This window comes from Emydura macquarii, unplaced genomic scaffold (assembly GCF_026122565.2).
Source record: "Emydura macquarii macquarii isolate MOO-44397 ecotype Brisbane River unplaced genomic scaffold, CSIRO-AGI_Emac_v2 contig_629, whole genome shotgun sequence".
Classification (NCBI taxonomy): Eukaryota; Metazoa; Chordata; order Testudines; family Chelidae; genus Emydura; species Emydura macquarii.
In genome coordinates, this window is record NW_027130766.1 from 1,773,426 (window position 1) to 1,785,971 (window position 12,546).

Below are 12,546 nucleotides of genomic sequence, written 5' to 3' on the forward strand. Positions count from 1 at the left end.
AGGATAAATACACATCTGACATTTCTAGAGACCTTTTTCTGGCTGCAAACTGGCTACCTCATGTTATCCCTCTGGGCTGTTCTAGAATACAGGTGAGTGGGATGAAATATAGGACCTCCTTAAACAAATGAAATATCCTCCTGAACACAGTCCTCCCACAAGCTCAAATGCGGTATTTTAGGAGCAGCTGTTTCTGTCACTTACTGTCTGTCTGTGAAATGGAAGCAGTGAGATTGCAGAAAGTGTTGAGAAGAACTTTCACTTTCATCTTCATAATATTAGAGACCCTTAATAAGTCTGAGGCAGGACACTAATCTGAGACACTTTTGCACCTAATAAACTTTATTAAGATGTGGAAGCGAAGCTGTAACATTATATCGGATGCGAATGTGTTGAGTGTACTGTTGAAGTTCAGGTTCATAAAAGGAAATGAAGGCTGGTTGAGGGCATCATTTGTGGAGTGTAGAAACAATCTTTTTTACATGGGCAAAGAAATTAACCTTCTGTCATCACTTGTCCTAAAATCTGTTAAGTTTATTCCAGTCACATGAAGGCAGTGTCTGTATCCTCTGGCACTTCTGTTAAACCCTGTTGTCAGGGGTTTATCACTTGGTCATTTTTTTTTTTAAATGCATCCAGCTGGTAATTGGAGTACAAGATTCTGTCAAGAAACAATTTACTGTGAACAGATTTTTAAAACCAGCTAGATTTTAAATTGTCATGTGGTTGGGGGGCGGGGAGGAATGCATTTTTAGCTTAAAACCATTTTTGTGCTGATAAATGGTTTTGGGGAGGAAGTGAAGGGATTATAACTTGACATATGGTCTAGAAAATAACTTTTCCCAAATTGAAAGGATTTCAAAAAAAACCTAAATACAGTTTTCAAACTACTCCAGGATAGCTGATTTTTTTCAGAACACTCATTATGCCTCCTTTATGCCCTCAAATGGATAAATAAATCAGTGCTTAAATAACATTCAAGTTGTACTATAGATTTGCAACAGCTGAAGTTAGGTCTTACTTTGAACTTTTTGGTTCTGGCTGGATTGTATCACAACCTTAACTTTATTTAAACATAGTTGTGCTGATACTATTGGAATGTTCTGTATATAAAGCTAATGTTGGGGGAAGTGTTTTCTCCCAAATCTGGCTTGGCCATGCTGTTATTTCAAGCACAGTCTCTATTCAGTGCAATTCTCACTCATGGAGAATTAACTTGGCTTAATAAAGAACTTCTGTGATGGTGTATCAAAGTTCTTGTTTTTTGGGTTCAACACAAGTAGAGCAGATATAGCGCATACATCAAGGGAGTAGGTTTCTCTTGGCCAGAAAGTGAGGCTTATTCTTTCAGTGAGCCATGAGATGGTGTTACGGTTGTAATCTACAGTGCTGCCTTTAAACTGTTCCTGTTGGAAAATGTGCTTGGTGTCCATTACCCTTTCTAGTTGCTAATTTAAAATCATCTTGTAGCTCAAATCTTTGTTGTTGTAACCAACCTCCTTTACAATGAGGAAAAATGTAGCGGGTGGAAAGGAGTAAAACAAAACCAAAAAACCCATTGGAGGGGTGGTTTTCTCCTATCCCTCCTCAGTAAAGATTTTGGATCATTAACTGTGAATCTTGGCTTTTATGTCTTTGGCAAATTAGCCTATGTGTTTTAAACTAATTATTCTGTGGGAGGGTATTCTCACACAAGAACACCAAACTGCAGCAGTGAGTTTGCGTGGTGCACTCCAGTTTCCGTTAGTGCAGACTTTGGACCAATTTTACAAAAGTACTATTTAGACTCCTGCAGATGCAGGTAGGCCACAAATCTATTTAGGTACTTTTGCAAATCCCACGAGGTGACTATCAGCATCTTTAGGTGCTTTGTAAGTCTGCATTCTGACACTTAATTTTTGCTGTGATGGGAGCAAACTTCTCTAGTTGTGGGTCAGTCAAGGATGACAGATAGTCTAGCAAGAGAAGTTCCCTGCAATCTCAACAAGTACAACTAACACACGTTAGCAGTAATAGCCAGCTTGCCAAATGGAAAATACCTTTAAATTCTTAGCCCCCGATCAAGTAGATGCTTGCCGGAAGAGCTGCTTTGCATTGCTTTTCAGCAATTCAGAATGTTTTCGTTCACAAACCAATTGTTTTAGACCTTTCCTAACGTTACCCTGGGTGTCCGAATGTGATATTTCAAATGGGTATGGAAATATCCTTGCAAACTGTTGCAAAGGATGAGCTGAAATTAGGACATGTCTACAACTTTCTTGCTTTATATGAAAACTCTCTCTAAGTTGTTTGTCTTTGTTTTTCCCCCCCTCTCCTTTAGGGTCCATTAAATAGCGAGTCTTCCAATCAGAGCTTGTGCAGCGTGGGCTCTTTGAGCGACAAAGAATTGGAGGTAAGCAGCCACTGTCCCTAATAGTCATCAGTTTTAGGCTAAACATGATTGGGCTAACGAAGCCAAGAATGAATTGTATGAGCTGGAGATAAAGCATTCCAAGTTCAGGGCTTTTGTGTGGAACAGGTTACTAGAAGAATCTAGACTGGGTCCAAGTCATACAGACTTCAGAGCATCCTGCAAGACTCACCTAGTTGAGGTTTTCTCATCGTAACAGATGCTTTTTTTTCTTTTCTTTATTTTTTTTAAAAGTCGGGGGGTGGTGGCAGTGTAAAACTACCGTTAGAATAGTGGTTTGTGAAACCGGGCCCTCAATTGCTTTTTAGTACCTGGCTTCTGTTTTCAGTTGCAATTTGTGGCAGACCAAAAGAAAAGGGAGTCTGCTTGGAAAAATCCAAGTGTTTACCCACCCTCCTCCACACTTTGTGTACACGTGAAGTTTTAGAACTATGTACAAGAAAAGAATTTATATAAACTGACACGCAGAATTAAAAGGAAATAAGGTAGTGTAGTAGTATAGGCTTCCTCCTTGGTTACTTTCATTATATTTGAATTAAGTACCTCAAAAAACCTGCTAAAACAACAAGTTGAACTGCAGTTACTTTTTAATTTAAATTAAGATTGCCAATTAGTAATGCAGAATCTAAATTTAAATAGTTTGTTTAAACTGGCAGTGAGATAACTTCCTACTTCACTTACCAGCCACGTGCTGAGTTTTGGATCATATTTCCCCTTTAATACATTACAGTACAGGTATCAAGTATCTGGTGCAGTCAGTACTGTAGGAATACACAGTATCTCGAGCTCTGGACTTGGCAGGTAAGTAAGTTAGGAATTGGTCTTCAATTATTTGAAGATCATGAGTATTAAGTATCTACATATTTTTGTTTTGCCCAGGGTTTACAGTCTACTTCTAGAGAGTTTGACTTAGTTTAACTAAGGAGATCCAATTCTCTGCCACTCTTTGCTTTTCAGTCTGTGGTGTTTTAGCAATGGATAGGTGATCTTGTATATCTTGCTTGTTGTGCAGAGAAGAATGACTATTTAAAATTGGATTTTGTTAATTTAAGGATAAAATAAAGCTAAAATACGTTGTCTCCCATTGCAATCTTATTGACACTGTTACAGAGCCTTTGGAGTCACTGTTGCATGAGGGATGCTTCTGAAAGCAGTGGGGTGATGATTCCTTTGACTTTGTGTTGTCGTCAGTTTCTTTTATCAACATTGTGTCTACAGAGTGGCTGGTATCCAAAGTGTTCTCAGCGAGGGTCTGTTTAATGTACTAATGCTATCATTATATATGTGGTGCATAGGTACAGTAGCTACTCTTTGTGTGCGTTTAAGAAGAAAACGCCAAATAACCCCTTCCGCGCTCTCACCCCAAACAAAACCAAAAACCAACCCTTATCTCTATTAAGTACTGCAGGTCTGGCATGTTATGTTATTCCTTCAGACCTTAGGATGAATTTCTGGCTGTGTCAGCTTCATTCCTTTATTTTTTCAAAATAGACAAGTTGGTTTCTGTATTTCCTGCGTGGCCATCTACATACAGGGCAGTTTAGACCTCAGTTTCTAACCATGAATCTTCAGTTTGCTACAAAAGTTTCGGCCAAGGTTTCCCTACCATTTGATGTTGTGCAGTGTGCACTGTTGCTTTCCTCGTGTGGTGTTTCCTCGTGTTGCTTTCCTCCTATTTCAGTGGTGGCTGAGGTGATATGTGTAAGCTATAGTTTGGAAAGTATTTTGGGCCCCTTTGGGATAAAATGTGTGTGATGGAAATCACCAGATTTTTCTCGTAGCAACCTTGATAGGTTTTTTCCCAATATGTAGAACTTCAAATTTTGCTTTCCTTGTATCTCACTTCATTTTGAAGTCCTGCTGAAGGAACGCTTTACATCTGAAACATTTCACATAACAAACAAATGATTTTTCATATAACTTATGCAAGACAGCACCAAGCTGTTAAGAGTACTAGAAATCAGGTATTGAATGGGCTGCGGCCAGTTGGGCGGATTTTCAGAAAGTGCTAAAATGACTTAGGAGCGGGTGTCCCATTCATTGTAAGGCAATGTAACTTGAGCTGCTGACTCACTTAAGCATCCTTGGAACCTAAACACACTGAGCCCAATTCTCAACTGCCCTGCACCTTATGTAGCCATTTAGACCCTGTCTACACTTACCTCCTGGATTTGGCGGCAGTCGACAGGAGCTATGCAAGCTATGAAAAAACCTTGCATAACTCCCGTCGACTTCTGGGTTCCTCTTCTGTGCACCGTCTTCACTGCACTGTGCCATCGGGAACCGCGTTCCCATTGATGCAGCGCTATGCCACTTGTGGAGGTGGTCTTAGTATGTCAATTTCTGGATCGACTGAGCGGATCTTCGCTGACCGCTCAGTCGATCCAGAGCAATCGATCTGATGGCGGCGACTTTGCCGCTGTCAGTGTAGCCGTAACCTTAGACTAGTAAAAAGTGGGTGTTAAACACTGCTACTCTGATTTGATAGAATTTTATGCTCTATCTGTGGCAGACTAAAAGACTCCATGATGTACAGGGCAATGAAGAATCAGGCTTATTATGTCTAAAAAAGAAAATACTCTTCCTGTTTCCATCCCTTTTTGATTTCTAACATGTTCTCTTATTTCTGCTGTGCATAGGTCTAAAGGTAGTGTGTCTCTAAGTACTGAATGCAAAAACTAATGCACTTGGGAGCTGAAATGACCATTGGGGAGCTGCTACCTATTTATTGAGTATTTTGGTTATTTTGTAAATTCTGGTATAACAGCAGAAATGTTAATTTTGAAGTATTTTTTGACAGACTCCTGAGAAAAAACAGAATGACCAGCGAAACAGGAAAAGGAAAGCAGAAGCATATGAGACCAGTCAAGGTAACCCATTCTCCTGATCCTTTACAGGATTTCTGAACACTTGATAATTAGCTTCACTTTTTAAAGAGTCATTATGTCTAAGGAGAGTAATGGTTCATCTCAAGGGTGTGTAAGGCAGCTTGTTAGGACCTTATTTGAACTACTTGCAGAGATACTGTAGTTGTCCTGTGGGAGACTTGTTGTTTCCATTGTAAGAAAAACATTCAGTCCTACAACAATTTACTGCGACATTCATGCTTACTTCTAAATTCTTTAGCATTCTTATTGGAAAAACATGATGGTGCCAAATTGCACAAATTAAGATTGGATATGGGTCTTCATAGGGATTATGTGAGTATCATATGCTTGGTGACATGGATATGGTCTGCAGCTGGAAATCTATCTCATTTTTTCTGTACTTTGAAAAACTTTTGTTCATTTTCTACATCTTGTTCCAGGTAACAGTGGGAACCTACTTTAACAAACAGCTAGAGAACATGTTGTACTTAAAAGTATAAAACAGCAAATGTTATCTGAAAGAAAAGAGAGTCTGATTTCAGTCCAAGCCCTCACGCTCCTCTCAGTGGGTGAACATTTGGAGGATAAAATAAATAGTTACTTTGGAAATAGGAATCTGTCCCTACCACAAAATAACTGAGATTCTGTTGGTGGTAGACTGTACCTGTAGTCTTCTGAAACAGAGGTGGAACACCATTTAAAGTTTGAGTCTGTATTAAATTGCTATTATCTCTCTAGCTCTCATAGGAAGGATTGTGGGAGGTTTAATGTACTCACATTATGAGTACAGTAAATTACGTAAAGGCAAGAGTAGATTGTATATGGTAACCTCTGTTATGTTCTTACCTGGAAGGAAACTTGAAGGGATCTACATTACACACCATGAGAGCAAACGTTTCCATGGATATTTGCAGAGAAACAAATGTCATCTAATTCCCGGGTCTGTGTCAATTCTGGAATTAGTCAAACTGTTAACTCTCCAAATTTAAAAAGAAAAAAGTGTAACTGTTCTAATCCTGGGACTAACTATTACTGTGTAGAAGCTTTTCTGAGCTAGGTGATGTAAGGAGTACTGAAGTATACATCTTCATTTACATGAGTAAGTTTCTCAAAATAGCATCAGATGTTTACATTTAAAAATGATCAAGTTTGCCTTCCTTTTCTGTTTCCCTTTCAGGAAAAGGCACTCCTAGGGGACATAAAATTAGTGATTATTTTGAGGTAAGACCATTTAAAATTGAATTTTCAGAGATCTCTCTTCTTAAATTCTTGTTTGAGGCATCTTTTTAAACGGAAAACTGTAGTGTAACTTAAGTTACTTTAACCACTGCATTAAATCATAGCTTCTGGTGTAAGTGATTCCCTGTATCAATCTGATAGGTTTAAGAGTTTGCTTAGGGCAGAATATTTGAGTCTTGTTTCTAATTTAAGCTAATTTCTATTCTTTAATTTAAACAATTGGCTGACTAAATGTTATAAATAGTAATCAACTTACAACAGTTTTGAAGCTGACTTCTATTGGAATCTGAACCTTGCCTCATGAGACTGAGCCTCTTTTTGGCAAGCCCGTTTTAGTTATATTAAAAGCCAGGTCTTGCAAAGGAATCTGCCAGCAGAGTCCCATTAACTTAAGTAGGACAGATCCTGTTTAGATTTAAGCATTATCTTAAGTCTTTGCAGGACTTTGGTTTTGCTAACAATCTAGCCCCACTCAAAGGCCAGCACCAAGCACAGAATGGAGACCAGTGATGGGTAGTGCTACGAACTTTAAGAAAACTCATTTAATATATATTCTTGTCGCTTTTTCTTTCCAAGCATGTACAAACTAGAACCTGTTACTTTTTCTCCCTAACAACTTGTTGTTCACTTTATGCTGAGTAGTTAGATGGCTTGGAGTTAGTGCTTTTGCTAGCCCCTCTTCCTTACTGTCTTCAGGCATTGCTGAGTTAAAGCGTGGTACAGTCCATAGTACAGGAACATAGGAACTTCCATACCAGATCAGATCAGTGTTCCAGTGAATCTGACATTCTGTCCCTGACTGGTGAGAGATGATTCAGAGGAAGGTGCAACTCCTCACCCTCCCATGTGTGTGTACATAGAGTGCACAATTAGACACACCAGCCCAGGGGAAGTCTTCCTAACCCTGGACTGTTAGAAGATGGCTTATCCTGAACCATGTGTGTTTAGATCCCTTGCTTTAAAATAAGAAATTATATCTAATGTAGCAGTGGCTGTTTAACCATGGAAGGCATTCACCATCACCTCTTGGTATTATGGGCATAATGTATGTAGTTCATACTCATTTTCTTTTGAAAATGACCAAACCTCAGTCAGTGCATTTTTTTAATTTTTTTTTTTGTCTTCAGTGTCCACTAAAACAGGTTTATAGGGAAGATCTATATGCTTTAAGATAAATGTGCAGCTTCTATCTTTTCCCCACTAAACTTGCTTAAGCATAGTATCGTTATGAAGTGATTGATCATATGTATCTTTTTGGTCAGTTTGCTGGGGGAAGTGGTCCAGGAACCAGTCCTGGCAGAAGCGTGCCACCTGTCGCCCGATCCTCACCACAGCATTCCTTATCCAATCCCTTACCAGTAAGTATTCCCTCTGAGGAAGGTGCTAAATGATGCAGTGGATATGCCACAGACAGGAGATTTTTCCGACCAAATAGGACAGAATGTTACCACAGCGAGTGAAAGAGACTTGGTTTTCGTTTAATCACTGAAATAGTTTTCAGTGATCCTGCAGTCTGTACAGAGCTAATAAACTGGATCATAGCTGTAAAACCAGCAGTCCAGGGCCTGAAGTAGGCATGTTTGTTTCCAAGTGGCTAATCCAATCTTAAACAGTTTATCTTACACACTTCAAACCCTAGGTGCCATTTCTTGATATAGTATAGGAGAGTTCTCTCTTAAGGGGTTGTGGATTAGCTTATGTTCCTAATAATAGAAAAGGTAGAACTAACATATTTTCCATTCTGTCATTCTGATCACTCTGCTTGTCTGTCGCATCCCTCTTCCTGCACAGTTTTGTCCTGTCTATTTAGATGGTGAGCTTTTCCAGGGAAGGGTCTGGCTTTCTATCTTTGCATGGTGTCTAGCTTCATTCGGATCCATGGGGCTATTGAAATACAAATACATCATCGTTGGTGCTGAAAGATCTTTTACTCCACACTGATTTGCGGGACTGTAGCTTTTTAGGAAGATCAGTAAAAGCTGTCCAATATATGTGTGCGCCCATTACTATACTTCTTTCATTGAAAAAGTTTAATTGTGCCATTTAAACACTTTTGCAAGATTCGGATGGGAAGAGAACCAATTTTAAAATTTTCTAAAGATATTTAAGAAGCTGCTTTTGTGCTGTGTTCGTGTAAGTACTCTTAAAAACCACCCTAGAGCCTTTGAATATGGCCTGGATCTAATCCTCACATTTTCTTGAGCATTTGGAGAACAGTGTGGCAGTTTGGAGTCTTTTCTGGAGCGTAGTATGCGGACAGTAGACCAGATACAATGAAGCATATGAGCCTTCCTGACTAGTCTATTTTAAAGTCCTTTGCATAGTTCCTTAACTTATATTTGTCTAAATTCCAGTGCTGATTGCTCTGGGACCATACACTGTATCCTGCAGAGTGTCGCAAAAGAGAGAGAGTGGACCTCAGAGTCCAGCATACATCACTAGGTCTTAATTAAACCCTTCGAGTGCTGCCTTATAGTTAATGGGGAATTTAGACATATCGCTAGATTATTTTTTACATTTAGTGGTGTATTTAACTCAAGAGCACCTCTCCTCTTCTTTAAAAAGAAAAGTTAAATGCAAAAAAATGTGTTAATGATACCTAATGGATGAGACTTTACATGCACAACATTCAGGAAAATTGTTCCCCCAGAAGCTAGGATCCTGTGGTAAATGCATAAAGGGCAGTCATTCCTTTAGTGCATTTTTTTGCATTTTAATATACTGAGTATATAGAGGCCTGGGGAGAACCTCTCCCATGCAGTCAAAACTGATGTCACAGGCAGCATCAGCTAAATCCGTTGTCGTTTTTAACAAAGGTTCTTGTCATGAATCTGTCTTGGGCAGAGCGCCCCCTTTCAGGAGCTATGTGGGGAGCCCAAGCGTGCACGTCTAATCGCCCCACCCCAGTGGGCATTGCAAAGTGTGTCAGTTTAGCAGGGCTGGTGCTCGGTCCTGTGGCTGAAGCTGCTTGGCTGTTTCTTCCCCTCATGCTCCCAGGTGAAAGAAACAAAACAGTCCACAGTCGCCAGATGAGGTTAAATAAAGGAAAAGGAGAACCTGTAGCTGGCTTCCATGTGGATTTTGGCCTCTCTTAGTTCAGAGGGACCTTTGCGATGTCACAGTCTACCTCTGAGTGCACTGGGTCTCCAGTAAAAGTGTCTCATTTCCCCTTTGAACACAGGGGATCAGTGCTCTCCAGTCTGCAGGAGCAGCGGCTCCACTGGCTGTCATCCTCTGTCTGGGAGTTGAGGAGTTCAACAGCCTGCTCCCTTCAGGGTTGCCCCCTTCTGAGTAGAGTTCCCACTTCCTAGCTCCTCCTCCAGGCCTGGCATGATTTGCAGGTGTGGAAAGGCAGGGCCACCCTAGCCCAAAGCATCTCCTTAACCACTTTCATGCTGGTGCGGGGTTTGTATACGGCCAGAGTGCTCTTTAGATTCCTTGTCTTCGGTTCTGGTTTTCTTTTCTCCTACATCCATACTTTAACTTTATGCCTATATTGTGATAGTAAAAACACTAGCATGCATCTGTGAGACCATCGCTCTGACTACGAAAGGAAAAACCAGTAACAGTAGGAGCAGGGGAAAAAAGAAGAGAACTGCATATCATTCTCAGTTTAGGAAATTAGTATGTCAGTGAGGCAGGTGTTTAAGCATCTTTTATAAAAAGACTGTCATGGTCATTCACACTGCATGGTAAGCTTGTCTGTGGCCAGGGCTAAGGGAGGAAAGGTAATATCTTCAGGTAACATTGCTCAGTTTTCCTAGAATATGGCTTGCCTACCTCAGGTCCCTTTATCCCTCAGTTGCTCAGATCTCAGCTCTTGCAATGTCCTCATCCCATGAAAGCTCTCTGTTGGAAAAGAAAGTAGGGATATGGTATTCTAATGCTGAGCAAAAAAAAAAAAAAAAGCTTTGGATGAACAGTAAAGACCACGTTTTCTTTAGGTCACCTTTTAAGATCATATATGTCCTGCCTTCGCTACAGGGGCCTAGGAGAAGAGGAGGCTTCTGGGGACGTAAAATGGAAAATATGTAGAGATGAGGAGGGAGAAGTTTCCATGTATTTTAGTGAGGCAACGTGCAATGCTCTGCTTTGGAGAACATCTGAGCAAAACTACCTTTAGGGCCTCTGCAATTTTCTGTCTGATTCAGCCACATTCTGTGCCAGCACCACTCTCCTCAACCTGAATACTGTGTCAAAGTTAGATGAGCAGTTCTCAGACTTTGCGACCTACCAAAGTGCACCTAAAACTGTTCAGTACTTGGCATTCCACTGTCATAACTATAATCAGCGTAGCTAACATGGTTTCTTGTTCTGATGATACCAAGCCTTGCACAACAGTTAGGAAACCACTGTCCAAGATGTGAAAGTGGTTTCCCCTTAGCTGCTGCATACGTGTACCTCCTGAAAAGCTTTGAAAAAGGGTTAGTCCTTTCCTTTATCTTATGAGGCGTTGATTTTTTGACCATTAAAGTAGGGGTCAGGTTGCCACACTCCTGGATTCCAATCATGGTTCAGTTGCTTACTTTGAGCACTCTGCCTCAGAGTTCGCTTGTGTGTAAAATGCATATACCTGCACCTCTTGTGAAGTTGGGTGATTGTAAATGACTGTGATGAAAACTACTAAGCAACTGCAGAATGGGGATAAGGATACTGACATAACGTGCTTTCAGATCTATAAGAGCTAGAGATCATTGCTCTGAGCTCTTGAAGAGTGCAAAAGCCTAATTTAAGATATTGTGGTTAAGGTTTTTTGTTTCCAGCTCTTTGTCTGAATGGCCCCAAAACATGCAGACTTGGAGAGGAGCAGTATTTTCGTTACCTAGGGGAATCCAGTTCTGCACATTCACATACATTGCGGCACATTTCAAACATGTTAATCCAGTCACTCCTATTGACCTTTGCTATCAGAGCAATATTTCTAGGAGCTCTGCTTTTGTTATCAGATCCTCTCTTTGCTGGCTGTTTGTTCCTGAGCTGCTGCTTCACTGAGAACAGTTTTGGCAGAATTAGGTTTCTTGTATTTTTTTAAATGTATTACAGCGGCGAGTGGAGCAGCCACTATACGGGGTAGATGGCAGTTCTGCAAAGGAGCCGCAGGAAGAACACTCTCCTCTGCCAACGCTGATGTCTATGATGCTGGCAAAACAGCGGCTTGAGAGTGAGCAGCTGGCACAGAGGGGAGCTGGCCTCTGTTTTGCTTTTGTTTCGGTGAGCAATTTTTCAAAAACCCAAGCCCGGGGTAGAGGCTTTGTTAAGGGAATACAATGTGTGGAGTCTTTCGCCTCTAGGGCTCCGATTCACACCCAGCCCCGGGTATGCGTGACAGTCTTTACCATCTAATGGCTGGTTCATGACCTGTGTGAAAAGATGCTGGATCTCCAGGCTTGTCTGCATGAGACTCTATCTTGTGTAGATGCTCTTATTTCAGTGTAAGAAATTAAGCTGATAAAGCCAAAGTCGATTCCTGACTTATTTTAGGCTAAAACAAAGTAAACTACTCTCAACTGGAGTAACTCCCAGTACAGCTAAAAGATATTCCCTCACCCACCTTGTCTCTCATTGGACCAACTTCTGTTGGTGAGAGAGACAAGCTTTTGCGCTTACACAGAACTAGCTGCTCTTCAGGTTTGGGAAATGCATTCAGTGTCAGCTAAATACAAGGTGAACAGATAGTTTAGCATAAGTAGTTAAACATATTTTGAGGGACCGTGCAAGGTGAAGTGACCTGATAACACCTCTCCAGTTATAGCGGGGTGGGAGGAAGCTAGCGGAGAGGTTAAGTGGGTGTTTAGATTGATGTAATAAACCATAAATCCAATGTGTCTATTCAGTCCATAATCTTTAGTATCTAGTGAAGTTATGCTGTGAAGCTTCTGGGCCAAACAAGGACACTCTACCAGAGAAGTAGATCGCATCATGGAATGGGCCACCCAAATGCCCTGAGAGAACTTGCTTCAATACAGAAATGAAAGCCCCTCCGACTGCACACCTCTAGTTCTCGCCTAATTGCAGCAAGATAGGTTTAGG

The 12,546-nt window shown here is 40.7% G+C and overlaps 1 protein-coding gene across 5 annotated transcripts in view; it reads left to right on the plus strand.

The window, feature by feature from the left end:
• Positions 1-12,546, plus strand: part of TLK2 (tousled like kinase 2) — a 54,290-nt gene that overhangs the window by 10,718 nt on the left and 31,026 nt on the right. For 2 of the 5 annotated variants that reach the window (XM_067540978.1, XM_067540979.1), the window contains exons 3-7: positions 2,321-2,392; positions 5,211-5,280; positions 6,455-6,498; positions 7,779-7,874; positions 11,560-11,727. In XM_067540978.1, the coding sequence (XP_067397079.1) occupies positions 2,321-2,392; positions 5,211-5,280; positions 6,455-6,498; positions 7,779-7,874; positions 11,560-11,727 (450 nt within the window). The remainder of the gene's footprint in view (positions 1-2,320; positions 2,393-5,210; positions 5,281-6,454; positions 6,499-7,778; positions 7,875-11,559; positions 11,728-12,546) is intronic. The other 3 variants (XM_067540982.1, XM_067540983.1, XM_067540984.1) reach the window with 3 other exon arrangements.